Source organism: Poecilia mexicana, unplaced genomic scaffold, assembly GCF_051168715.1.
Source record: "Poecilia mexicana isolate PSO_F unplaced genomic scaffold, ASM5116871v1 scaffold_8, whole genome shotgun sequence".
NCBI lineage: Eukaryota > Metazoa > Chordata > Actinopteri > Cyprinodontiformes > Poeciliidae > Poecilia > Poecilia mexicana.
Genome location: NW_028263377.1, coordinates 15,194,458 through 15,220,037, shown reverse-complemented (window position 1 = coordinate 15,220,037; position 25,580 = coordinate 15,194,458). Strand labels below are relative to the sequence as shown.

The window sequence follows — 25,580 nt, the reverse complement described above, 5'->3', positions numbered from 1 at the left end:
ATGCTGAAAGAAGTCTCTAAAAAGTCTTATATTTTATTGCAAAAGCTGCAGCAGGTTAGCTATTCTTTCTATGAAGTTGTCTGTGTAATCAAAAACAGATTGCATAAGTTTAACTTTCATGAGAGGTGTGTAAAGAGGAAACCTTTGCTCTCTGAAGACATGAAGACCAGACTGAAGTTTTCCAGAAAGATCATAGACAAATACCACTTCTGGAGTAAAGTCCCTTGTTCATGGTTTGGGGATCTCCACCATGCAACACCATTATATCATGTTGAACTTAAAGAAAATGTCAGAAAGTCGGTAAAAAAAAAATATATAGCTAAAAAAATCTAAAGCAGAACTAGACCCTGCCTTAGAATAATGACTCAAAATAAGATAGTAAATCCACATAAAACTGGCTGAAAATGGAGGAATGGAAAATCCTGGGGCAAATCAAATCCCAGATGATTGTTTTCTTGCACTAGTTGTATGAAAAGGGGTGTTGTCCTATTTGGAGATAAACCTTTGTCCTATTCTTGAGTCTTTTGCAATCTGTTTGCACTGTATTCAGTTCCCTCAGTCTTTCCATCAACTCTGAATCGCTTCCTTTCTAATTTACATTCAATGAAATTACATGAAGTGTGCTGAACATGCAAAAATAAAATAAAAATAAAAACACAACAGCACCCTCAAATATCTCACAGCTGGAAGTTAGAAGTGAGGAATGGGATAAACTGGATTCAGACTGATGTCAGACAATGGTAGATGGCTTCAAGAATCATCATGCTAACACTTTTTCAACCTATGGGTACAGCACTCATGAGAGGGTGGGACATCCTAGGTTTTTCTCTCTTAGAATGCACATTTTATAAATATATTTATTAAGGAGAAAAAACAAACCTAATTTCAGTGTTTGAAATTAAATCACTTTCTTTCTCAGAGTTTAAAAATAAATTAGACATTGATATGCAAATAATTAATTTCTGTCTCACCTCCTGCACCGTTTGTTGAAGAATAAAAAAAACCCATCATAGCATGATGGTGCCACTACCATGTTTCATTGTAGGGATCTTTAACCCACCAGTCTTAGAAAAAACTGTTTTGTTTACAGTAGCCAATAGCTTTTTAGGTGTTGTTATAACCCTCCTGACCAGCAGGTGGCGCAACACGCTATTTGGTGATTTTCTGATTAAAACAGAAGACGAATCTGTCCATTGGATCTACTGTCCAGCACTGTCTTCACTCCTTTCTCGTCCCTATTTCCACCTTTCGCAACAACATCATGCAGTTATAGCAGTAAGAACTATCCGCTCCCACCGCGCCAGAACCAGGCCGACGCCTGTCTGTCCTCTCCGGGTCTCTTCCGGGCTACATCGCCCGGTAACATCCTGCAGAGATGTCCCACAATGGTGGCTCTGTTGTCGGCCTCCTGTCCTACGAGACGCTGGTCCATGCGGTGGCAGGTGCAATGGTGAGTTTTAAAACTATTCCCCTGATATCAGTAGCTTCTTCATTTGAGGAAGAGTAAAGAGTGAAATGAAAACATCGAATGACAGACGGAGCAGTAGTGGACGCCTGTGCAGGTGGTGATGTTGCAGTGTCTTATCTTCCAGGGGAGTGTGACAGCCATGACAGTCTTCTTCCCTTTGGATACAGCTAAAAGCAGATTGCAAGGTGAGTTTGAGTTATTATCATGTAATCATCCAGTTTAGATTTGCATCTATGAGGATTTAAATAGAATCTACTTCTTATAAGGTTTTAAAAATATTCCCATTCCAACTGTCCCTTTATTATTCATGTTGTCCTTATTTATTCAAATAAATAAATGCCAAAGTGAAGAAGCTGTGTGTCAACAATTAGATACACTCCATCATTTTATAACTTGGTAAAACCACCAATAACTCAGTAGTCCTTTAATGCAGTCTCTGACATTATTGTGGAGGATTTTTTTGTGCACTATTCTTCACAACACTACAGTAGTTCATCATTCTATACAGACATATATATATCTCAGTATGATTTCCTTTTGATTGATATTGTTAATAAAATAGACAAGGTATAAAAAAAAATATTTGTTGCACAGACTTAATACCCATAGGCTATTGAGCATCTGTTACAAATTTCAAGCAGAGATGACCTGATGTAGTAAAGCTGATATGTCTGCAGTTGTTGCTTTTTAACATTCTTGTAGTTCGTTGGACTTGAATCGTGATATTTTCACGTTTTCTTCTCAGTGGATGACAAAAGAAAAGCCCAGTCCACGCCTGTCATTTTGGCTGAAATTGCGAAAGAAGAGGGTTTGTAAGTTCAACTTTTTAGGACCTTATATCACTTAACGTTCTGTGATTCCTGTAAAACACGCGTAGAGGTGTATACCTTAAGTTCTCCACCACTTCTCTCAGTTTGGCTCTGTACAGAGGCTGGTTTCCAGTTATCTCCAGCCTTTGCTGCTCCAACTTTGTCTACTTCTACACTTTCAATGCTCTGAAGAAGGTGGCTGCATCTGGACCGGGCAAGCCCAGACCCGGTAAAGACCTGCTGATGGGGATGGTAGCAGGTAAATATGATAGCTGCTTTTTTTTTTTTGCATCAAGCATGCTGTAGTATTAAAGGTAATTGATGAATGTTTTGCCTTTTTTATTCTTATGTTATAGTTGGTTTACCTTGCCTTGGAAAAGTATTCATAGCCCAATTAATCCATGCATAGATTCTTTTTCTTTTTTCTAATCCAAATATCTGGGGTTGTTAATTAGGTTTTTCTAATGAATTTGAACCATTTTAATTCATAATGTGGGTTGGTTAAGCTCTTCATTTCCTGCTACATTTCTGCCGCGTTAAGAAAAGCATGATGCTGCCACCACCGCGCTACGATTTTGGGACGTGTGCCGTCTGACTGTCATGTGTTCGTGCAGGCGTGGTGAACGTGATCCTGACTACTCCCATGTGGGTCGTCAACACCAGGCTGAAGCTGCAGGGAGTGAGGTTCAGAAACGAAGACCTCCACCAAACCCATTACAGAGGCATATTCGGTGTGTATTCCAATTCCACACCCCCTCAGACGTGCTTTTTATGTGACACCGAGCCGTCCAACATTTCGGCTTTCCTTCTCGTAGATGCTTTCTCGCAGATCATCGCCAACGAGGGAGTGGGAACGCTGTGGAACGGCACCCTGCCCTCTCTGATTCTCGTCCTCAACCCGGCTGTGCAGTTCATGATTTATGAAGCCATGAAGAGGAAGGCGGGCAAGGGCGGCCAAAAGGCGAGAGGATGCTGGATATGTTTTTGACATATAATATGAACCTCGCTACTTCAGGATCATTTGTGTCAGTATAGCAGTCACTGAGAACTCTATTAAATCTTTATTCCCTGGCACAGATATCCTCAGCAAAGATCTTTCTCATCGGAGCAATCGCCAAGGCAATCGCTACCACAGCAACGTACCCACTCCAAACCATCCAGGCCATCCTGAGGGTAAATACGTCTTCTTCTCTGACACATTAGCTCGGCTTCCTGATTTTGCAAAAGTCACAAACGCTAACTGGAAACAGTAATTCATTAGCTCCGGAAAAATAACCTCAGCTCTTCTCTTCATCAGTTCGGTCAGTATAGAGGCGACGGCCAAGGGGGCCTGATGGGGAGCGTCTCCAATATTTTCTTCCTGTTCATGGACCGGATCAAGTGAGTTCAGCGATAAGTGGGCTCAGAAAACGGACGGGCGGGCGGGCTGTCGGTCGCTGACGGTTCTGTGTTCTTGCAGGAAGCACGGCTTTCTCGGGTTGTACAAAGGCTTGGAGGCCAAGCTGCTGCAGACGGTGCTGACGGCCGCCCTGATGTTTGTGGTTTATGAGAAGATCACAGCCGCTACCTTCAGACTCATGGGCCTGAGTAAAAAGCTGAAGCACTGAGAGGTTCTGCTTGAATGTACAGATTTAATCGGTGCCCGCTACTGATTTCTATTAACGCTCGGATGTGTGTTTATTGTCTTACCTAACTGGAGTTGGACTTGACTGACTTCTGGGCATTCATAACATATTTATCCAAACCACCGATGGCGTCTGGGCTTTAACTTTATGACAACTTCCATCTATGCAGATTTTTTTTAATTTTATTTTCCTTCCTAAACAGCTGCTATATTACTGTTTTGTAATAGTTAATACAAGGGAGCATTAACTAAATAAAAGCAAGTATTAGATACATATTTAACGAAAAAAGAAAATCTAATACTGTTTACAAGCCTTCCTCCTCCAAAAAAAACAACTAACTATTACTAGTTAGTACTAGGCCAGGACCAATTCTTTTTGATCTGAAAAGGGCCAGTCTTGCTGTTTTTGATGTATTTAAAGACCTATAATTAATGACTTTATTAAAAGAGATGTGCTGTAATTTAAGGGAGTAATAATTATTTGTGATCTTATTTTAAGACCCTGGATATTTTCTTAACTTGTGCTTTAAGATGTGAAACTATCCAGTTTACATTTACTGCTTAGGAAATACTGCTAAAAATAGGAGATGCAGTGTGGATGCCAATGTCATGAATTAGCTTTGATATCTGTAATGGTTTTTAACTAAATTAATGGTTGAATGCACTTTTTCCAGATCAGCAATTATGACAGAAATCACTTCATTATTTTTTTCTCTAACAGTGCAAGTAAAGCTGATATTAACAGACGTGGAGGTCGGAGCTAATTGTACATAAGTGCCTCAGAGCTTTGGAACTATGTGGGGTTGCCATGGAAACGGTTTTCTATCCTCTGAGCATCTTGTCTTCCATTATTTAAGGTTTCCTGGTGCTGCTGTATCACAATGTGCTCTCGCTCTCCGACTGTAATACGTGTTTCATGATGTTTCTTTGTACCGAGCTGAAGTCTTAATAGAAATGCATACATCCAAACAAGACAAAAGGATTTGGATAAATACACACAAGCGTCAGTTAGTGTCTTATCTATTTTATTAAGAATAAAAAAAAATAGATTTACATGAAATACTGTTAAAGAAATACAATTTGATTTGACTTTTTTTTTTCATTTCAACTGTTAAAGATTTCTTTTTTTTTTTTTTTACTTGATGGTTTCTGGATCAAAATGACTGTTAAAACAAGGAAACAATAAAATAATCATGAAAAAATTACAGATTGTTTTATTTTAAATTACCATGCACAAAACAAAGGACAAAGTTTATTTAACAAAAATCTTCCCAGAAGATGATTAAGCGACAGATGCTTACGTTTGTTGAACTTTTCGTGTCGAGGAAAACGTCAGAATTCAGCGCTCCGATAAGATTTTCATATCAAAATTCAGTTTTCCAGACTTAAAATTTCTTCTTTTTTTCATTTTTATATATTTTCAGAAACATAAATACAAAACGTTCGTTTTCCACACTCAGGTTTAAGTTCTAAAACCTGCAAGCAATTACTAATGATAATTAAGAGGATGCAGCTTTCGGACAGAGGGGACAGGGAGTAGAATCTGCAAGTTCAAAAACTTCCAGATCTGGAAAATACTTCCATAAAATTCCATAATTTTCCAACATTGTAGGAATCCTGAAAGAGGACGGCTGTTGTTATTCTGGAGACCTGGTCATTTCCTTAATATACCAGTCGGGCAGGAAGGAATATCGAGAGTCCCGGTGGACTGAGTAGGTCACGTCGTTGTGTGGCTCCCAGGAAAACAAGTACACCACACTGAAACAGAAATATTTTACAAACATCAGACCTAACCATCCAGGAATAGTAAAGTCAGCCATGTTGGTAGTCAACATCCATTCATGTAGATCAGGGGTGTCAAACTCCAGTCCTCAAGGGCCGCTGTCCTGCAGTGTTTAGATGTGCCACAGGTAAAAAACAGTGGAATGAAATGGCTTAATTACCTCCTCCCTGTGTAGATCGGTTCTCCTGAGCCTTGCTAATGACCTAATTATTCTTTTCAGGTGTGGTGCAGCAGAGGCACATCTAAAAGTTGCAGGACAGCGGCCCTTGAGGACTGGAGTTTGACACCCCTGATGTAGATGATAAAATGTTGCAATGGAAAAATCCAGGCAGTTTTGCCAGACTGGACCAAAACAGTCCAGTCAGGCATGTCTCAAATGGAAACTGAACAAATAATCCTCATCCAAACTAAAACCCCTTCAGATGGGACATTGCCTTCAATTTCTGTCTGTTATCCTGCCACATAACTGTGAACAAACATGTCTCTTCATTTAAACTCACCTAGGATTGTCCTCAGTAGCTTCACGCTTCACAAAAGACAGGAAATCGCAGCAGAAGTTCATGCACACTGTTGGCTTCCAGCAGTTGTATTCGTTCTGGAAAAAAAACCAAGACTGTTCAAGTACTCGGATCTGCAGCCGGAGTTGACTCATGTCAATTGATGTCTGAAAAGGAAACAAAAAAGTCTGAAACCTTTTCATACCTTGATGAGCTGTGAAATCTTGGAGATCTGAAAAGTCTCCACAGAAACTACGGTCCCGTCATGATCCCTGAAACCCGCAACCACCCGAGGGACCCCGGGGAGAAAAGACTGGGCCCACCACTTCAACAGTTTAAACCTGACGCAGACACCAAAATAATAAAAGGCATCAGAAGCATCTGTTTAAGCAGATAAAGACTATCGGTCAGGCGATTCAAATCGTCTGTCTGACCTGTGGAAGTTGCTACGCTGTTTGGGAGTGCAGATCTCTGCAGAGGTCTTCAGCTCCACGTAGCAGGCAGGAGGGGGAGGAGCACCAGGATCTCTGTCCCGACAATCCACCTCACCAGAGAACAGAAGCTTGTGGTCCGTGAGCCGGGTCTGGACCACGGTGCAGAAGGCCTCGTTGGTGTTGACCACTCCGCTGGGGTCAGGCTCACTGTTTGTATCGTCTGCAGGAGAGGACAGAGGAGATTTCTACTGTGGTCCAATAGAATTGCAGTGTGCTTATATTATAATGCATCGATCCAAAAACAAACTGATCTGAAGCATTAGATCGTACTTCTAAATTTGATTCTAATATACTGGAACTGTCCTTATTTTTATCTAAGACAAATGATCTCACAAAAAAACAATGCTTTGATTTTAGTCGTTCTAAGAACATACCTTTGATTTGGTAAAACATTACTTTACAATTGCTTCTAAAGTGAAATTAGTAAGTTCTTTCAATGATTTGTGTCTTTTTTAAAAGAGATCTTTATGTGTTCAATTGGGAAAATTCTCTCTCACTAAGATGCTTTACATTTTGGTGTTCCTCAAGGATCCATCTTTGGACCAGCTTTATTTACTCCACATGTGATTCCTTTGGGTTTCTTTCTTGCTTGTTTTTAAATATTGAATTGACATCTGAATATATTTCTGAAGTGTCACCTCATCCCACTTATTTTCTTTTCCTGAAAATAACAGATAGAATCTAAAACCAGAAGTATTTACATTTGTAAATACTTCTGGTTTTAGATTCCATACAAAACAGCTGAATCTATGCAATAAGGAAGCCGGTAACGTTCACTGACTTACATAAAGGCAAAGTAAACAGCCCCTCACCTGCACACATGTACTGTTCAAACTTGTATCCCCAGTACATCATCTCCTTGTTCCTCTCTGGGCGGTTTTCTCGTTCCCTGCGAGCAGCTTCGGTCTCCACCTCGCTGATGTAGAGCGTGCCGTTAAACCTGGTCACCGCCAGCAACCAGCCCTCTCTGGTCTCGTACGGCGTAGTGAGCAGCTTGGTCAGGTGGCCCCGCCAGGTCACAAAGTCAAAGTCTAACGGGCTGCGAGGAGTAAAAGCTGTGGATCACTTTTCGGCCTGGTGTCACAGTTTATTAATGTTTCTTATATTATTCCTCTGTCATCTAAGAAACGCCAATATTTAACCAATTTTCCTCTCAAATTAAAAGTGTTTATTCTATATTCTGTGCATAAACTCACCATGAGGCATTTGTGGTCAGCTTGGATGTCAGCTTTGACCTGTTGGCTATGATCCACCGCAGAATGTGATCCAGCTTCTCCTTGACATTTTCGTCCCTCTTCACGTATCGTTCCTTGTACCCATCCCTCAGATCAAAATTGGGACTTCGCTCAGGTTCCACGTAGTATCTCATCTGCCTGCTGTCGTTGAAAAACCTACGCCGAGAGTCCAGAGAGAAACAGCCCACTTCCACAGGCTGCTTGTACAACGGAAAGTCTCTCTCATACGCTTCCCTCCTTGTGCTTAAGGTCTGGGACCTTGGTGGGGTTTGTCTTGGAGTTGCACTGGACTGATGCAGGTGGTGATTTGAGGGTCTGAATTGTGCACCGTCACAGTGGTTTCGTCTCCTGTTATCGCCTCCCCGTCTGTTTGGGGAATAGTGGTGGTGGGAGCTGGAAGTAGGGCTGCGGGATCTGTGCCGGTCCATTTCTAACACAGAAAAGACCTTGACCTATGAGACATACTGACCATGGATAATCGTAATCGTAAAGTTAAACATACAAAAATGAATCTCCAACATATCACAATCTGCCCCTTTATTTCTTGATTGACTTGGTTTTGACTTGCAATTGGCGAGTTAGACTCAGAAGATCAGATTTTTCAAAACTAAAAAAGTCAGAAGGCTAAATTTCACAGAAAACCAGCACCTTATATCAGTTAAGTAAACTCTGATAAGTGCATTTCTACATAAAATCACAAATAAAATCAAGCACATCTAAATGAAGCTCAGATTCCCATAATTGCTCATTTCTACCTACAAACATTAGATTTGCAAGATTACTACATAATAATTCATCTACTCTCAAATTATGTGAGTGCATACCCTGATTATCTCTGCAGTTCTAAACTTTTAAGTTGTAATCATGCTTTGATAATGTGTGCGGAACTAATAGATTATGCATGATACAACAATATATACACCTCGTAATTGTGTGATAAAAATCTAGCGTTCGCTGCTTAAAGATTACTTCCACTGCACCACCTGTATATGCATATATTTTTTCTATTAACAATTTTATTTTTAAAACATTTTCATTTAATTTTTATTATAGATGCATCTGACCAACTAAAATACCTGACGAGTAAATGAAAACCTACCTTCTGATCAAAGAACACAACACAAACTGCTCATCTGTCACCTATAAAATAATAAAATTGATGGATTTAACTATATAACATTTGTTCAGAATTGAACCAATAAAGAAAGTTAACGTATTTTTAAATTTGCGGGGGTGCTAGCTAGCCTTACATGCTACAAACAAACTTTACGCAACTTCCGGTGTTACTATTTCAAACTCGTCCACTAGGTGGCAGCACCGACAGTTTATCTTAATAGAACCAACATAACAGTGAAAAGAGGAAGCTTTACATTTTGTGAAATGAGAACATTTATGACGAACTAATAGGTTATTTAATTTAATAAATTGCAAGAAACGGCGTTCAATCTACACCGTAATTAAAAGGTAACTGTTTTAGTTACCTATGCAAAACGTTTGACTTAAGTTAGCGCCGCTAAGGTTGTTAGCTTGGCTAACTATAAACTTTGAAAAGAACAAGACAACGCTTCGAAAAAGGTTTTATGTATGAGACACGCTGGTTCTTTTAAGAACATCTAGTAGGTCGTACCTCGGGTAAGAAGATACCTAGCCTTTAAATGAAAATGCTATCCAGTCATCTTGGTGAATGGGTCATATCTGCATTATTTTTGTTCCAGGTATGAATAGAAAACGGGCTCTGGTTTCCGACGCTTTCAAACCGAAGAAAAGGAGAAATGGCACAGAAAAGTTTGGGGCTGGTGACGAAGGTGGTGGTGAGTGTCTTGAAAAGTGGTTTGTACTTTTATCTAAACAAAAATAATGCCACATGTACAAACGTCTCTCCATGCTCCCTCTCTTAAAGAACCAGCTGACATGAAATCGACCTTGGAGAACCTCATGACTCTATTTCCCAGAAAGCTCTTTAACGACACATTGCCTCCTATTGTACTGAAGCATCAGTTGTACAGCGTACACAATGACAAGACCCTGGTGGATAAGGAAGTGGTGAGCCAGCTCTTTGATTTTTAATAGTTTTATAGTTTGTCATACCACAGTCACACATTTCAATTCGTTTCATTGGGATTTTATGTTGCAGACAACACATAATAAATAACGTTTAGCAGATAATTTAAAAAAAACTAAAGCCGGTCAATACCTTCCACATCACAAGCATAGAATACTTTGTCTTGCTCTAGCACATAAAATCCAGTAAATCTTGTTATTGAAAAACGTTAAAAAGGATTTGAACTATTTTTGAAGTTCTTACTCCCATGCTTTTGTCTGAGCAGAATAAACTCCAGGAGAGTGGGGAGCTGCTGATGTTCCAGCTCGGGTTTGACTCTGAAGCATTCGGGCTGGTGTTTGCGTCAGACTACAAGACCAAAGTACTGGCCGGCGAAGAGGGGAAAGCAACACAAGCAACTGTTGAAAAGTTCCTGGAGAAAGTGGTGTCCTCCTGCACAGATCTGAGCTTCAGCAAAGACAAGATGCTGAGGGAGTTTCTCTTCACAGACTCTGAGATAACGTATGAGGAACTCTGACTGCGACACGCTATTGAATGTTGTTCCAAGATTTTTCATCTGCGTATAATTCTGTCAGACATGAGCACATTGTTTTTCTCTCCACCAAGGCAGCTGGTGAAGTCAGGGGTCCTGACTGTGAGGGATGCTGGCAGCTGGTGGCTTTCCATTCCCAATTCTGGCAAATTCACAAAGTATTTTATTCAAGGTTGGTATTTTAGGATGATTATTGCATCTTCACTGTAAATATTTCTCATTTCTGTAAGATTTTGGCATTCTTTACCTGTGGGGGTTTGTTTGGTATCATCTAACACATTTTTTTCAGGACGTAAAGCAGTGCTTGGCATGGTGAAGAAGTCCAAATACAGCGAAGTGTTACGAGTCAATCTAGAGGAGCGGCGAACAACCTCACACGTGAAATTTCCTATGAAATATCACGTCCATGACATTGTTGGGGCAGAATTGGTAGAAAGGTACGATTTAGTCTGTTCCTTTCCATTCAATTGATAATGCTTGTATGTTCTGTATAATGGTAAACGTACAAAACTCAGTCTATTCTTTTCTGCTGAACTTTTATGAGTTATTGAGATTATTTCCGGAGAGAGTATATTCAGATTTTCTAACGGTTTGTCTTTCATCTCTTCTCAGCATACCTACGACTTCGGGGACTTTGTTACGATTTGCAGATTCCTGAGCTGCTACTGAGCAGCTGGAGGGTTTCTGAAGAGGAGATATGTGAAAAACACCCAAAGGCTGAAACTTTTGGGATGCCACTAAATAAATAAACTTTTCACTTTAAGATGTAAAGTTTTGGCCACATGTATTATCAACCCAGTGTCGGTTAATGAATTGTACATTTTATTGACATGAGATTAAATGTTGGGTTATCTTGTAATAAAAAATTACTGTAGCCATTTCCCTGAGATGTGAATTTAATTCTAAGCTGAAAGAGTTTAATAACTGGTATGTGGTGCCAAATGCATGTTTATTTATCCAAGACATTTTAACTACCTTCAGTTTATAAAGTCTCGAGTTAAATGACTTCCCTTTAGAATCAGTCAGTATGAAATGTGGGTGAATAAATGGCTGACTTGACAGTTATATTGACATCCTCCACATTATAAGCCACATAAGGTCATAGTATAAAAAAACAACAGTTCTTCAAAATCGGCAAAGACAGTTTGAGTTTAGGGAATATTTTTAAAGAGTCCATCTCTTAACTCAATCGAGGTCCAAGAGTCTGGAGGACGAGTGGAGAGGCGTAGAATCCAGATTGGTTGAACTCCAACGTCTCGAGGGTTGGTGATGGAAAATCATTTCCCTTTGTGTCCGTTTCTCAAATCCAGCCCACATATTTAACAACATTCTACGATTCCCACTGCTGACAACCTTTTAAAATCAGCATCCTCTGCATCCCTGTTTATATTAAATTGGCTTTACTGTGGTCAGACTGATTCCTGAATATCCGATTTTCTTCTGTACGAAGGTGGCAGTTTGGGTCTGAAGGGTAAAACTGGGGAGCCGATCGAGTGTTCCCAGTGGACATGATCAACCTCAACTATGAGGATTTATACATGCTTAAAATGTAAATATGTGCCAAGGAATCAAAAAATAATATTTGTGCAACAATGTTTTAAAAATTAAAAATGCTAAATAATCATCCCATTCCAAAACAAAGGAAAAAAGGAAATGAATCATTGGTGTCCGAACCTCTAATCTGCTGGGCCAAAGTTATACAGCTGAACGTACTCAACCACAACAATGTAAAATATTTTTTAGTTTATTTTGGAAGTGGTGTGTTCCCATCTTATCAAAAGCCGAAACTGGCTGTATTTTAATAATAAAAAGTCAGAATGTTGTAGAAAATCTGTAACTTTGTAAAGTCAAAACATAAATAGCATCTCACATATTTGCCTTGTAAAAGGAAAACATTTAAAAGGCATTTTGTTTTATTTGTAACATTTTTGCTCTAGAAGAGTTTGTTATTTTTAGAAACAAACTATGGATGGATATCAGTTAATAGTTATAATTGTTTAAGGTATAAAAAAGAAGAAGTTAGAAATTCGGACAGATATTGTCAAATAATTACTCAACACTAATTTATAGCACAAAGGTGATGTATACAACAGAGGAAGTGATTTTACAGGAATTTATTGGCTTTTTCAAAAAGTGACAATAGTTTTTAATCCTCAAAACTAAGAGAGTCACAACATTGGCTTGGATAAAAGCACAGCTTGATTTCTGAATACCGATGAGCAACGTGTACTTAACCCCTGATCTAGTAGTTCAAATACATTTTGTAAATAGGCAAAAAATATATATAACTGTAGCAATTCTAATCTTAGTTTTCAGTATATGATGCACAGACATGCCATCAGCATTAATTACAAAAAGCTAGGCTTGAAGGGAGATTAAGGTAGCGTTAACCGTAGAGGTAATAAAAAAAAAAAAAAGATATTCATAGTGTTAGTTAAACAATACAGTGAGTGTGTAACGTCTGAAGAAAGATACAAAATAGACAAATCACGATTATAACAAAAAGATGATTACACTGTCTACTACACCATAACCGACAGTAGCTTTGTTACTGTTATTAGCAGGCATAGATGCTCTTCATTGTGACATTGCTTAGCCAGTAGTGATGCGTAAAGAAAATAAATCAAAAGTGTTGCACGAAAGGTATTCGGTAAATGCCCACAGAGCATTAAAAGAGATGTGCTCTTGTTCCCCACCCCCCCCATCACCAAGACATCCGAACATTTCTGTTCCAATATGTAATCATGTTTTCAGCTTTTGCAATCACAGGCAGCTGTCCGGCTGAGACACATTTAGGGAAAGCAGAAAGAAAACGACAAATTTAATTAGATGAAACATAGAAAATACTGGATTCATTACATTTTTGGGGGGAGTTATAGCACTGTTGGTGTCTGATCTTCTCCCCGTTTTGTTTTAGGCGTCATTAATCATTCTAGGGTTGACAGATTGATGGTAAGTAAGGAGGTTATGTTACTCAAGGACTCATCTGAAGCTGCACAGATCCTCCAGGTTACTTCATGCTCCTTGTTGTCAAGGAGGAAGTGAACTTGTGAGATAAAAATGCCATTGATGGAGGAGCTGAACGAACAGCAAACGTTACAGATCTGAATCGACAGACCTAGACTCTCATTTTCAGCTAAAAACCAGCATGTGTGCAGAATGTATTTGGCAATATTATTTCCACTTACAACAACCAACCCGACTGTATACAACAAAAAAAAAAAGAAAAAAAAAAGTGGACAACAGGTGGAAGAGGAAATTAAAGACAACCTGCAGTCCATTTTTTAGAAAACATCCAATCGGTTTTAGAAGGCCTCGAAAAGTTCATAGTTTTGTCTATACAGTAAAGAGTTATTAGGACTGCTAATCGCCCAAACCCTTCGCCTAAATCTGGATCTGATTTATTTTCATGAAAACTGCTTGAACTACACTTAAGGACAGAATCTGAAGTACATTGATTGTGAGTGTATACTGGTGTGTTTCTCCTGTGTCTTTAGCCACCCTCTCACCGCTAGCGTTCATGTTCCCCTGTAACCGTTCAAACTGCAGGCGGCCTTAGAGGAGAGAGCATTTCTTGCCCTTCTTCTTGACGGGTGGGGGGCACAGAACGGCCCGGATGGCCTCGTCGAACACAGTTTTAAGGCCACGCTGAGTCAGGGCTGAGCACTCCAGGTACTTGACGGAGCCTAATGAACGCAGACAGAGAGCAGCAATTTATTTACTTCTGTTTGTTGTGAATTATAAAAAAATAAAATAAAATACATGAGATCTAAGTTGGTCAAAAAGAGGTCAATGAAGTTTTTACCAATCTCTTTGGCCATGGCCAAGCCTTGAGGATAAGTGATGGGGGAGAGTTTCTTCTCCTTCAGCTTCTCCATGGTGTCCTTGTCGTCCCTCAGATCCAGCTTGGTGCCCACCAGGATGATGGGAGTGTTGGGACAGTGGTGTCTGACCTCAGGGTACCACTACAGAACAGGAAGTTACAGCTTTAACTTCTTTAGGTGATGCATTTAATCATAGACAAGGTTCCTTATTGTTTTTGTGTCAAACTTGTATCAAACTTTATGGCCGCAACTACAAAAACAAATGGTGGAGCCTTTTCTATACATATTTAAGCTTCTTTGTCTTCATTTAGCCCACTGAAAAAGTATTAAAAACTTCACTTTTCGATTGGAAACCAAAGTTGCAACACTTGCTACATTTTCACACTTACACTGTGTCAAACGAACCAAAACCTGTTCAACCCCTCGCCTGGGCTGCAACAAGAACAACTGAAGTAGAAACTGAGTGCAAAGTCCTTCTTTACAAAATGTAAACAAGAATAGAGTGGCATCAGATTTTAGCAGTTGTAGGATTTCTCATTGGTCTTTGACAAAAGATCACGAGTCATTTCTCCCGTTAATGCTGTACTGCACTATAATCCGCTTCCTGCTTTTGGAGTGGTCTCCAGTCCGATTGCCATTCTCATATTCATTTGAACTGCGCCAGAGTTCACTTCAACCGAACCGAGAGCTGGGAGTTCGCTTTTTGGTCCACATCAGAGTTCGACTGCGCATTCACACTTCCCCAAACGAACCAGACTTTCTAGGTAAACCAACTGAAGTTTAATTAAAGTGGAGCTGGTTATCTTGTTTGACAAAAACCAACCACCTTTCAATCTCATACAGATGTAGGTCTAATTTTGTGTACGTCACTTTCCACATTGCCAAAAGTCTTTCTTTAACCCTACAAATCATTGAATTTATGAGTTTGAATCACATCCCTGACCACAGGTGGATAAACTCCAGCATGTAAACATACACACTGCTTCTAGAAACATTTGTATTATGAAGTAAATCTTGAAATCCGAAAATGTACTCACCACTAATTATTCCACAGTCAGTGAGTAGTAGCGTTATGATAAAGTTACACAGGCAGAAAGTACTGTGCTGTGAATGTTGAGGCATATAATACACAGAGGCCATCGATTTCTGCAGAGTCAAACCACAAAATTTCTAGCCGCCACTAGACTCTAGAGCAGTGGAAACATTTTCTCTGGAGAGTTCTGCCTCTCTGGCTGCAGATCCAATAAACATGTCTAGAGTTGGCAGCTGCTAGGAGAACCGCATTGGCCTGGCTGCAATGTGTCAAGTGTAAAGTTTGGTAAAGGGAGGGTTATGATGAGGTGGTTATTATGTTAGTTTATCTTAAAATAACCATTAATGCTTCAGCAAACCCAGACATTTCAGACCATTTCCTTCACTCAACTTTGTGGGAACAGTTTGTGGATGGACCCTTCCTGTTCCAACATGACTAAGCATGAGTGCACAAGGCAAGATTCTGAAAAGAGTCAGATGAGTCTTCTTGTTGTGGAAGAACTTGACTGACCTCACAGAGTCCTGACCTCAAAAATACAGAGCAGGTTTGGGATGAATTACAATGGAGATTATGAGTCAAACCATCTCAATCAACATGAGACCCCACAAATGTGCATCTGTAAGGATGGTCATAAATGTCCACAAACATGCCTGACTTGGGCTGTTATAGCTGCAGTTTATGGGCAGACATAACATTCAAACTGCTCATGCGAGTGCAAAGACAGTGTGAAGTAAGCAAGTAAATACAATTCTAACCATTAGAATTAAGCCAAAAACAGAAAAGCAGTAGTGTAGTGGTAAGATGGAAAAAGAAAACAAGTGTTGGTTCCCTTCTTGTACAGCTGAGGAGGAACTGCAGGGGCAGATAATCATTTCCTGAGTGTTTATCACCAGGAGAAACTCCCTTTGCTTACAAACTATCATGTGATCCACGTCTGCAAGCAGGCAGTACTGTCCAAAGTACTGTCCAAAGTACAATAAAGATCCCTAAGGCACAATGTCTGGAAGATTCAGCTATACCATTCTATTTAGGAGAAATACTAAATGCATTTACTGTAAAAACACACAATCCTGATCTTTTTAAGGACTTGGTTTTGAAAATGTAACAAAGATGGAAGAAATATTTTTAACAATTCAATTATTTGTCTCAGTTCAAGTGTCCTTCATTAACAGGTGACGACGATATATTTGCTTTTATTACAACAATACAAGGCCTCTGCTGACTGTTATCCAGTAAAAAGATTATTACTTTGTGAGTGAACAAGATTTTTATCATGTTAAAAGTTAGTTTGAGGGCTAACACAAAGGTCTAGTTAAGCAACATTCAAAGTATAAAAAACAAAAAATACCCATTCAAAAATTATAATGGTAGCTGAAAATTAGTGTGGTACTATGTAACTTTTAAATAACATTTGTATGTTATGTATATACAAGAAACATTTCATTTTGTGAAGAGTCAGTGAGTGATTGTTTACCATCTTCACTCCGTGACAGGAAAGAAACACTGATGATCAGAGCTTATAGCTGCTTTAGACACGACTGTATAGAAATGACCTAGATTGAATGAATTGGAACTTTTGACTTTCAAATAAATATTTATTTAGCCTTACATAAATAAACTAAATTGACTATAACAACTATCCAATACTTTATGGACTTGAAGCAAACATATACAAGTGCTTTCTGTAGTTATTGCATAGGGGCATAAGGGAGCAGCCTCAATTTTGTTGCTTTAATTGCTTGATAATTCACAGAATAGAACAACAAAAGCACCAGTTTGAAAGATGTTGTGCATGTAAGATTCTGTTTCTGTCTAAAACTACTTGAAAATGATTAGTTAGGCAACGAAGATGCATGGTAAGTCATTCTCTGCAGGATCAGGCTCACCAACTGATCCTACAGTTAAGTTATGATGCAAACTGTCCTAATGCTTCTCTTCTCCTAAAACTTGCTACATGCAGATGTCCTACTGTGCCTTACAAAATGGAAACAAACTCTTTAATGATACACATGTTAATTGAAGGAGGCTAATATAAATAGATAATCTCTTCACATTAGTTGTATTAAATTTTGAAAACCACTTTCAATCTCCTCCCATTATTGTGTGTTGTTCTGTATATTAAATCCCAATAAAAATGTAAACCGCGGTTGTAGCATGAAAAAAAGATTTGTAAAAAAGTTGATAAAGTGAATATTGTAGATATAAAAACCTTCCATGTTGTTCACAGGGACACTTCTCACCTTGGCACGGACGTTTTCAAACGAGGCAGGACTCACGAGGGAAAAGCAGATAAGGAACACATCCTGACAAGACAAAGGAAGTAGAGCAATCAAAGCCCAAGACTTTCTTTTACGGTAAAGTCTTATTCTTATAAATGTGTGTTCTTCCTTCTTTCAAACTTCCTTGTTTGCCGTCTTCACCCAAACGTTTCAAGTGGATTATTCACAAAGGTTAATAAGTGAATTATAATACTGTTTTGTACCGTCTGTGGGTAGGAGAGTGGGCGGAGTCTGTCGTAGTCTTCTTGTCCAGCTGTATCCCAAAGGCCCAGGTTCACTGGTTTCCCATCCACCATAACATTGGCGGAGTAGTTGTCAAACCTGGGGAAAACGATGATGTGCAAATAAGCAAAAAACCATAAATCGAAATATGAATAGATCAACATAAATTCTGTAGCTTCTTTATGTTTTTCAAGAGAAAATCATGTACTACATTTTTTTTCTGAGAAAAAGGACCTGAATATAAAGTACCTTAGCGACTTCTCTAGAAACCAGTGTTAAAAAAAAAACATACATTTGATCGGATAAGGAGCAGAATCTCATCATTACATCCAGTAATATCTGCTCTCTTCGATCTCAGTTACAGTCTGCTACTTTGATCATTACCTCAAGCATAGAACCAAGACAATTTCTAGTTAGAAAAACAACAGCGGAGTAAAGAAGTCGCCTCATTGATTCACGGGCCGCATTAGAGACAAAGGGTGGAGAATCATGATGGACAGCAAGGTTTGTCATAAATAAATAAACAGAAACTGCACTGCAGTCTCTGACACTCACACTGTGGGGATGTACTCTCCAGGAAAGGCATTGGTGGTGTAGCTGATGAGCAGACATGTCTTACCCACAGCACTGGAAATGAGAAGAGACTTGATCAATGATTAGGGAAAAAGACAAGAAAAAAAAAACAAAAAAAACAAGAAAATCCTGCTTTAAACTGACTGGTCAGAGCAGTTCTGCATTACCAACTAATCTAAACATTTTAAAGCTCCAGTCCTGGAGGGCCACTGACCTGCAACTTTTAGATGTGACTCTGCTGCACCACACCTGAATAGAATAATTAGGTCATTAAGGCTCTGGAGAATTTATCTACACAAGAAGGAGGTAATTAAGCCATTTCATTCCAGCGGTTTGTATCTGTGGCACATCTAAAAACTGCAGGACAGCGGCTCTTGAGGACTGGAGTTTGACACCCCTGTTTTAGAGCCTTAAATCTTAAGCTAACTGGGGTCCCCCCCCTAATCCCTAAGGGTTTTTTTCCCCCTAACATTTTCTTTTTAAAAAGAAAAATGTAAAAAAGTTGCTCTTTTTTAAATCCAAACATCTAAAATTATTTAACATAAAGTTCACAAGTTTCTATAAATTTCAAAATTTAAAATTATGCACTTTTCCTAACTTACTTGATCTACAAGCTTTTTTTTTTAATTTATTTATTTTTTACTTTTTTTTTATTAAGAATATTTATCAAGCAGTGGTTTCAGTGCCTCCTTGGGGTCTGCACCAGATTCAGTTTTTAAACCATAGGTCAACTTTTAAACTCAGTAACTTAAGAGAGCAAACAAAGAGCAAACTGGATGTATCATTTAGCACTGACTCAGTAACAAAAGAAAAGTCAAAACAGTCAATGGGTTTAACTCAAACACTGATGTACTGACCCAACATGCAACTCCTAACTAATACATGCCTTGTTTTCTTTAAAATTGGATGGAACTAATTTTATTTTCTTTTAAGGAATACAGCACACAAAAAAGAACCCATGTATGAGTAACTTTAATGGAGGAAAATGGTTCAAATATAATTAAAATGTAAGAAATTATATGATTTAAACAAAAAACATGTCCCAAGCCTGCAATATATGTGCTAAAGCTAAAAAGATGCATCAAAATAAACATTTATGTAAAATAGTCTTGGCAAATCAGAAATTTAAAAATGTAAAAAAAAAAAAAAAAAAATTAAAAAAAAATCTGGAAACTTGAAAATGTTTACAGAATCAAGTTTCAGTCTCCACTATTTGTCCAGACCTGGAAATTGCTAAAAGAAAACGCTGTAGTTTAAGTTTGTGTAGAAACCTTGGATTTACAAATAAAATTATCATTGATTTTTTTTTTAACTTAGTTAAGCAAAATTAATAGCACAGTTAAGGATAATAAACAAGAGAAAACATGTCAGTAAATCAATGTAGATTATTACATTATGGACACCTGAGTCATGGAAATAATAAAATTGTTCACATGATCACATTTAATTTTTATGACTACTTTAATATTAACCGAAATAACAAAAACGCGATTTAAATTCAAATCATGTCGACCGAAAAAAAAAGAGAAAGATTCAAGGCAGAAATGAGCCCTGATCTCAGGAAAACTTTCAATGCAAACCAGACAGGGGTCAGTTCCTGTAAGACATTCACAGCTCCCAGGGGAACAGATATTTCCCAATTACGAAACTTGAGCTTCCCCTTTAATCTGAATCGAAAAAAGCGCCTCAATAAAAGGTCCCTTGAATGACTGCTGTGTGGTTGCCACCACACCCTGATCAAGAGGTTATATGCGCATGTTTACCTCCCACATACTATTACACTTCTGACTGGCAGTCTTGGCCAATCCTCTACTTTAAATTGGTACCTCATTTATTAGGAAAACGAAAGCACGCCCCAAGTTAACGTAGGTGCGAAGAAGACAATACAATTGAATTCCGGTTTCTTGGGTTTCTCATTAACCAAGACAATAGAAGAAGAAAAAAAAAACGGGTTTAGGTTGAATAAACAAACTACGCTATTAAGTCTGACTGATTCACCAAGTATGTGGAAACCCAAAGGAAATAATGAGCCATCTTCTTCTATGCCAACACAGAATATATGAACTCGAATGTCAAGTAAGTCAAAATAAGGAATAAAAAAGTTTCAGTAAACTGCAATATTCAAGCGGTACAGATTAACAGGTAGTTAGAGCTTGGACGCTAACTTTGCCCGTATGAAAAACTGGGAAGCAAAGTGATTTAACGTTAGCCAGTCTGGTGACAACATTTAAGCTAATATTACACGTTACCTTTCAAATAGAAAATGGTAGAAACAAACTTTTAGAAAGCCCGGTTATGTTCACTTACCCGTCCCCGACAACGACACACTTAATGGCCTGCATTGCCCAAGAGAGCCAGCTAGCTTTAGCTCAGGTTTCTTTTCCTTTGTCCGGAACTGCTCGCTGGAGAAACGTCCCAACAGGCTCCCGCTGACGGCCTCCGGTGTTTACCGCCGAGCTCCTCTGATGTTAAAACACCGTCTGAGCAACTTACGCTAACTTATTATACACTTTATCTCAAGTTTCCTCAGAAATCTCCTCGCAACATTCCCATGCTTTCGTGAGTTCGCTATGGGAGCTATGGAGCAAAACAGCGGCCACCACCCCTGAGAAAAAAAATGAAGTCAGCCACCAGCAGATGGAGCATCCGGTACACCGACCTGATACGCCCTCAGACACTCCAACTCGCTGCATGCTCACAAGAAACAATCAACCAGAAATGCACTTTTTTATTTTATTTTATTTTTTTACAAAAACGTGTAGGCTAGAAAAAAATGTTTTTTATTGACTAAAATAAAATAAAATGCTTACACTTGTAATTTGTGAGGAAATCTAAAAGACGGACGATTTAGGTTGTGACACGGGGAAGGAAGTGACGTTCTTCACCAATTACAATGGAATTCGTTCAGTTGTGTATTTCCTAAGTTGTGTCTTAAAGGTGCTTTCTAAAACGGAAATAAAAATAAAAAACTGCACATGCAAATATCAAATTTGCAGGTGAAACCAGAAAATTATTGCATTAACTTATGATATTTGTAAAATAATGGAAAAAACATTTAAATTACAGATTCACATATTATCTAAATAAGAAAGGATACTGCTGTTGTGTATTTTTAATGCAGATAAAGCATGTGCTATGTTGTGCATAGATTAATTGTTAATTAAATATATAAATTGGGCATTACTGGGAAATATTTAACTGGATAAAGAACTTTTTATCAAAGAGAAGTCTGCAACATAGAATTGGGCAAAAATTTTATTAAAAATATGCAGATTTACACAGATGCATCAAGAAATTGAAATTGGAGAATAGGAATACATCTTACTGTTCAGATAAAACAAGGAAAACGAATTACACATGGATTGTCAATAACACTGGGGAAATAATAGCATTATTATCATCAGTATAGCAGATAAAAGAAATTACCTTTAAAGCTGCAATAGGTAACTTTTATAAAAATGTGTTTTTGACATATTATGGCTGATAAAATGTATATACAATGGTTGTTATTCATTCCATTTTTTGGTTTTTGTTGGAAGACATTGAGAATAAAACAAGACTCAAATCACTTTTTCGTCTTTTTCTGCTGACTTCCACAATATTACCTAAAACTGTCACTGTGTCCTCCTGACAGAATAATATGAGAAAAAAAATCTGTCTCCTCTGTCTCCTCCCTGTGATCCCTCAGTCGTTTGCAGACCTACACCAATCGGGGCCAGGAGGCGGGTCTTAGCATTGTCAATCAATTTCGTGTACGCGCTTTTGGACGTGCCTGTGAGTCTAAACTCGGGGCGTATTAACCCAATTAGCCGTTCTCTTCCGTGTGTCGCACCCTCTTCTCTCCTCCTCGGAGAAGCTGTCGGGGTGGAGCAGCCCTGCCAGCACCTAATGTTCAAAAATGGAGCTCGGTGTCAGTCAGCGATAAGAAATAATGAAGAATTTCACACCATTTACCGCTTATATCGCATCGCCTTGTCAGTTGACTTAATAAGCCAACGTAGCGCCGGGCAGACTGATCCTATATGGCGGGTCTGTCGTACCTAGTGCTCCGGTTCTCGGGCTCCGCTGGTCGGACGTACGGAGTGTTTTGCAAAGGCTTGACGAGGACTTTGTTGATATTTTTTGATCTGGCATGGCGGCTGAGAATCAGATTTCCTTATATATACCTCGTCGCTTCTATGGTGTTTAATGTAAGACTCCAAGTAAGTAGTCTCTTACTTTCTTCTTGTATACCAAAACTTCTGGTTTGTCAGTCCTGCTTTGCTCGTCACCATGCCAACAGCTGCTAAAAAGGCCTTGGTGTTGAATTTGTGTTGTCGTTGTGGTTGCTGACTCAATGTCTGCTGAGCTTTTAAAGAAGTGTCTCCTTTATGCAGATTGAAGCTAAACTTTCAATTCATCTTAGATTAGTAGAAGTTAAAGTTGTATTTGCTTTAAGTTCTGGCTGTAGTTTAATTAATCTATACTCTTTGTTTTAATTTCTTATAATGATTTGCAAATTTTTTTTGATTCAATTTCTTGTTATAAACACGTAAGGATATGAATGTAATTGCGAAACACCAACTTTTTGCAGTATGGGATGTAAGATATTTCCTTTGTTCTGTTTAGTGATATGCTTAATTCTAAGATATATTTAACTTATCTTTTTACACTGAACCAAATTATTGGTTATAAATGTACGTTATAAATTAATTTTAATGTTCTTTTAACAGTGTTTTTGGGGTCCGTTAATGAAAGAACGTGCCATTTAATTTTAAGAATAAGAATTACATCCACAAGTTTCAATTTACTGAAGTTTTTCTGTAATCCTGGTTTTTAAGTAGAGTCCACAAATTGCTATTGGTTCTGATGTGGGAGCCATTTCAGAAGCCTAACATTAGCCTGTTCCATCCACAGTTTGTTCTGTGTTTTGGTGTCTTTGTGGTGTTTTAACATCCGATCATGTCCTGTTTTTCATCGTCTAGTAGTAGAGCTGAGGGGAAGCTAATGAGTTTCAGGATTTCATCCGATGCTTGAAATGTGCCATCAGTACATGGCCCTCAGCATGATGCTGCCAACACCAGTTGAAACTGTATTCTAACTGAGAGCTTCACCTTAGCTTCTCTAAAAGTGGTGGCTAAAACGTTTCTTCAGAGAGCATTTGGTTTGTCCAGGTGTAGTTGCAAACTTCAGTAGAGCTTGAATGTGCCAGTTTTAGAGAAAGGGGTTCTTTCTTCCTTGACTCTATCTCAGTCCTATTTAAGACTTTAATTGGGTAGTCATACTGGTTTTTCAGCAGTTTTTTTTTTATTTCATAACCTTCTTTAGCCTGGCTGGTACTTGCGTAGTCCTGAATGTTTTAACCCATTTCCATCTAGTTAAAACTCAGCAATGAGTCCAAACATCAGAACTGGTTTTTGGAATGGATTAATCATGCTTCTGGAATCGCCTTCCACAGCCCCACCTTAGTCTCATGGAAAATTTAAAGACTGTGTTTTAAAACATTTTTGAAGTAACTTTTCAAATAATAATAATAATAATAATAAAACAATTTTAACTAAATTGGAATACAAATGAGGAAAAGCGTTCATTCATTTCATGCCTTTAAAGATCATTGGAGTTAGCTGTTATATTATGCTTCCATTTTGAAAAAAAGGTTACCAAAAAATTAATTAAAATTAAATAAAAACTTACTGGTTTTCATTTAATATGTTACATTCATTTGTGTTGTTGTTGTTTTGAAAAAAAGAAAGAATTAATAATGACTGAAATTCTTAAACTTAAAAACACTTAAACATCATGGATTTGCATGAAGTTGGTTTACAAAATTCTGTCATACTCTTTTTTTTTTCTTTTTTTTTGACAACCTGCAAATAACCTCCAAAATGAAATGTAAACAAATACTTTATCTCTTCACAGGTTCATATTGAAATCCACTGAAAAGTCAACACCTACCTTTTTTTTTTTTTTTTTTCTTTTTACTTAAAATCTGTGAAAAGCGAGAACTGCCATGCTACGGCCATCAAAAGATGTGCAAGCGACAAATCCGAACAGCGACGTCGAAGGAGAGGACACCCGATCCTGCAAGCCGGTGTGACAATGCAAAACGGTGAGGCGGCTGCTCGCTTTCCGCAGTCGTCATACGAGCTCGGTGCCTTTGCAGAAGAAGGACAGAATGGATGTTTGTCAATGTGAGACAGGGTGACGTGACGGGCGATCACGTGCAGGGAAAAAGAGGCCTTGCAGCTGCTGAACCAGGAGCTGTTTGTGGGGACTTGAACATGAAATAAGACGATTGTGGCCGTGAAACTTCGTAGCTTGCACCCTTTTTAGTGTGCGTGTCATCAGTCATGTTTGTTTATCAGTAGTGTTGCATCTCAAAAAGAAAACCGGAACACAGTTCAGTTCACTTTACAACAGAAACATCTCAGCATGACATGAGCCTGTGAAGCATGTTTAATTTGGTCTTTGCGACACTGAGGTTGGCTTCAGCTGAACAAACGGTACATGTTCTCTCTCACACAGAGGATGCTCCAACTGGGAAGTTTTACAAGTGCGGTAACGGCGTGAATCATTGCATGTCTTGCACTGGGGATTGCACTTGCAGGTCATCACAGTTAACTGTTTTTGCAAACCAGTAGCACAAAAGAGGACACGTTAGTAAAAAATAAAAAAAATCATTTAAAAAAGCGCATCTGCGAAACATTTTAACGCTGCAGATTTATTTAAGCGAGTCTGTCTGGGGATTTGTACAGTCAGAGCTGATTGTGAGAATGATCAAACTGGAAGAAATAAATTTGTAAAAATCACAACTGTCTTTGTTTGTGTAGTAAATGTCTGATATATTTCACTGTTCATTTTTAATAATTGTTATTTTTAGAAACCTTTAAAGGAAAAAGGTACACGTCTGGAAAAACTAATACAAAATAATGTTTTTAAAGATAAAGTCAGTTGTAATGTTGAGATAGAATGTGTGAAAAAAAACATACTTTTTTTTCACAGATAATAAAAAGTTGGGAAGTTTCTTTCTTGTTAATCAGTTGACTGAAAGCTGGCTTCCGGAGCAGATAACCTGACTAATAAATCAGTTAATACCTTGTTAGACTTGTGCTACTTTTTAAACAGCAATTTTTTTTCTTCATTAACGATTTATTCTGTATTTTTAC

At 38.3% G+C, this 25,580-nt stretch overlaps 5 protein-coding genes across 5 annotated transcripts; 3 read left to right on the top strand and 2 right to left on the bottom strand.

The window, feature by feature from the left end:
- The first annotated feature begins 1,151 nt into the window (after positions 1 to 1,151).
- slc25a17l (solute carrier family 25 member 17-like) lies at positions 1,152 to 4,195 on the top strand. The gene is made up of 9 exons (XM_015004359.2): positions 1,152 to 1,450; positions 1,593 to 1,653; positions 2,214 to 2,280; positions 2,382 to 2,536; positions 2,892 to 3,008; positions 3,093 to 3,238; positions 3,355 to 3,450; positions 3,575 to 3,657; positions 3,737 to 4,195. Exons 1-9 carry the CDS (start codon positions 1,376 to 1,378, stop codon positions 3,882 to 3,884), a joined length of 948 nt encoding a protein of 315 aa, XP_014859845.1. The 5' UTR covers positions 1,152 to 1,375; the 3' UTR covers positions 3,885 to 4,195.
- A 714-nt stretch (positions 4,196 to 4,909) lies between these two features.
- On the bottom strand, positions 4,910 to 9,274 carry dxo (decapping exoribonuclease). The gene is made up of 7 exons (XM_015004356.2): positions 9,010 to 9,274; positions 7,872 to 8,340; positions 7,488 to 7,714; positions 6,616 to 6,835; positions 6,387 to 6,522; positions 6,185 to 6,279; positions 4,910 to 5,659 (listed from the first exon to the last, which is right to left on the bottom strand). Exons 2-7 carry the CDS (start codon positions 8,336 to 8,338, stop codon positions 5,539 to 5,541), a joined length of 1,266 nt encoding a protein of 421 aa, XP_014859842.1. The 5' UTR covers positions 8,339 to 8,340; positions 9,010 to 9,274; the 3' UTR covers positions 4,910 to 5,538.
- Positions 9,275 to 9,324: 50 nt separating this feature from the next.
- On the top strand, positions 9,325 to 11,382 carry LOC106928253 (winged helix repair factor 1). The gene is made up of 7 exons (XM_015004362.2): positions 9,325 to 9,542; positions 9,626 to 9,721; positions 9,811 to 9,953; positions 10,238 to 10,473; positions 10,579 to 10,676; positions 10,794 to 10,941; positions 11,117 to 11,382. The coding sequence occupies exons 2-7, from the start codon at positions 9,628 to 9,630 to the stop codon at positions 11,160 to 11,162; spliced, it is 765 nt and encodes a 254-aa protein (XP_014859848.1). The 5' UTR covers positions 9,325 to 9,542; positions 9,626 to 9,627; the 3' UTR covers positions 11,163 to 11,382.
- A 1,221-nt stretch (positions 11,383 to 12,603) lies between these two features.
- rac1b (Rac family small GTPase 1b) lies at positions 12,604 to 21,072 on the bottom strand. The gene is made up of 6 exons (XM_015004365.2): positions 20,743 to 21,072; positions 18,418 to 18,489; positions 17,844 to 17,961; positions 17,602 to 17,664; positions 14,310 to 14,469; positions 12,604 to 14,190 (listed from the first exon to the last, which is right to left on the bottom strand). The coding sequence occupies exons 1-6, from the start codon at positions 20,775 to 20,777 to the stop codon at positions 14,060 to 14,062; spliced, it is 579 nt and encodes a 192-aa protein (XP_014859851.1). The 5' UTR covers positions 20,778 to 21,072; the 3' UTR covers positions 12,604 to 14,059.
- Positions 21,073 to 22,244: 1,172 nt separating this feature from the next.
- smim10l3 (small integral membrane protein 10 like 3) lies at positions 22,245 to 25,226 on the top strand. The gene is made up of 2 exons (XM_015004366.2): positions 22,245 to 22,637; positions 24,334 to 25,226. The coding sequence occupies exons 1-2, from the start codon at positions 22,458 to 22,460 to the stop codon at positions 24,352 to 24,354; spliced, it is 201 nt and encodes a 66-aa protein (XP_014859852.1). The 5' UTR covers positions 22,245 to 22,457; the 3' UTR covers positions 24,355 to 25,226.
- The last annotated feature ends 354 nt before the right edge of the window (positions 25,227 to 25,580 follow it).

Coding starts and splice junctions, on each gene's coding strand:
- rac1b (XM_015004365.2), bottom strand. CDS start 20,777: ATGCAGGCCATTAAGTGTGTCGTTGTCGGGGACGG. Junction 14,470..17,601: donor TTGAAAACGTCCGTGCCAAG/GTGAGAAGTGTC, acceptor CCTGTTCTGTAG/TGGTACCCTGAGGTCAGACA. Junction 14,191..14,309: donor GGCCATGGCCAAAGAGATTG/GTAAAAACTTCA, acceptor TGCGTTCATTAG/GCTCCGTCAAGTACCTGGAG.
- slc25a17l (XM_015004359.2), top strand. CDS start 1,376: ATGTCCCACAATGGTGGCTCTGTTGTCGGCCTCCTGTCCTACGAGACG. Junction 1,451..1,592: donor ATGCGGTGGCAGGTGCAATG/GTGAGTTTTAAA, acceptor CTTATCTTCCAG/GGGAGTGTGACAGCCATGAC. Junction 2,281..2,381: donor ATTGCGAAAGAAGAGGGTTT/GTAAGTTCAACT, acceptor CACTTCTCTCAG/TTTGGCTCTGTACAGAGGCT.
- smim10l3 (XM_015004366.2), top strand. CDS start 22,458: ATGGCGGGTCTGTCGTACCTAGTGCTCCGGTTCTCGGGCTCCGCTGGT. Junction 22,638..24,333: donor TGTTTAATGTAAGACTCCAA/GTAAGTAGTCTC, acceptor ATCTCTTCACAG/GTTCATATTGAAATCCACTG.
- dxo (XM_015004356.2), bottom strand. CDS start 8,338: ATGGACCGGCACAGATCCCGCAGCCCTACTTCCAGCTCCCACCACCAC. Junction 7,715..7,871: donor CTGACCACAAATGCCTCATG/GTGAGTTTATGC, acceptor TACTCCTCGCAG/CCCGTTAGACTTTGACTTTG. Junction 6,280..6,386: donor AGATTTCACAGCTCATCAAG/GTATGAAAAGGT, acceptor TTTTTTTTCCAG/AACGAATACAACTGCTGGAA.
- LOC106928253 (XM_015004362.2), top strand. CDS start 9,628: ATGAATAGAAAACGGGCTCTGGTTTCCGACGCTTTCAAACCGAAGAAA. Junction 9,722..9,810: donor GGCTGGTGACGAAGGTGGTG/GTGAGTGTCTTG, acceptor CCTCTCTTAAAG/AACCAGCTGACATGAAATCG. Junction 10,942..11,116: donor GGGGCAGAATTGGTAGAAAG/GTACGATTTAGT, acceptor ATCTCTTCTCAG/CATACCTACGACTTCGGGGA.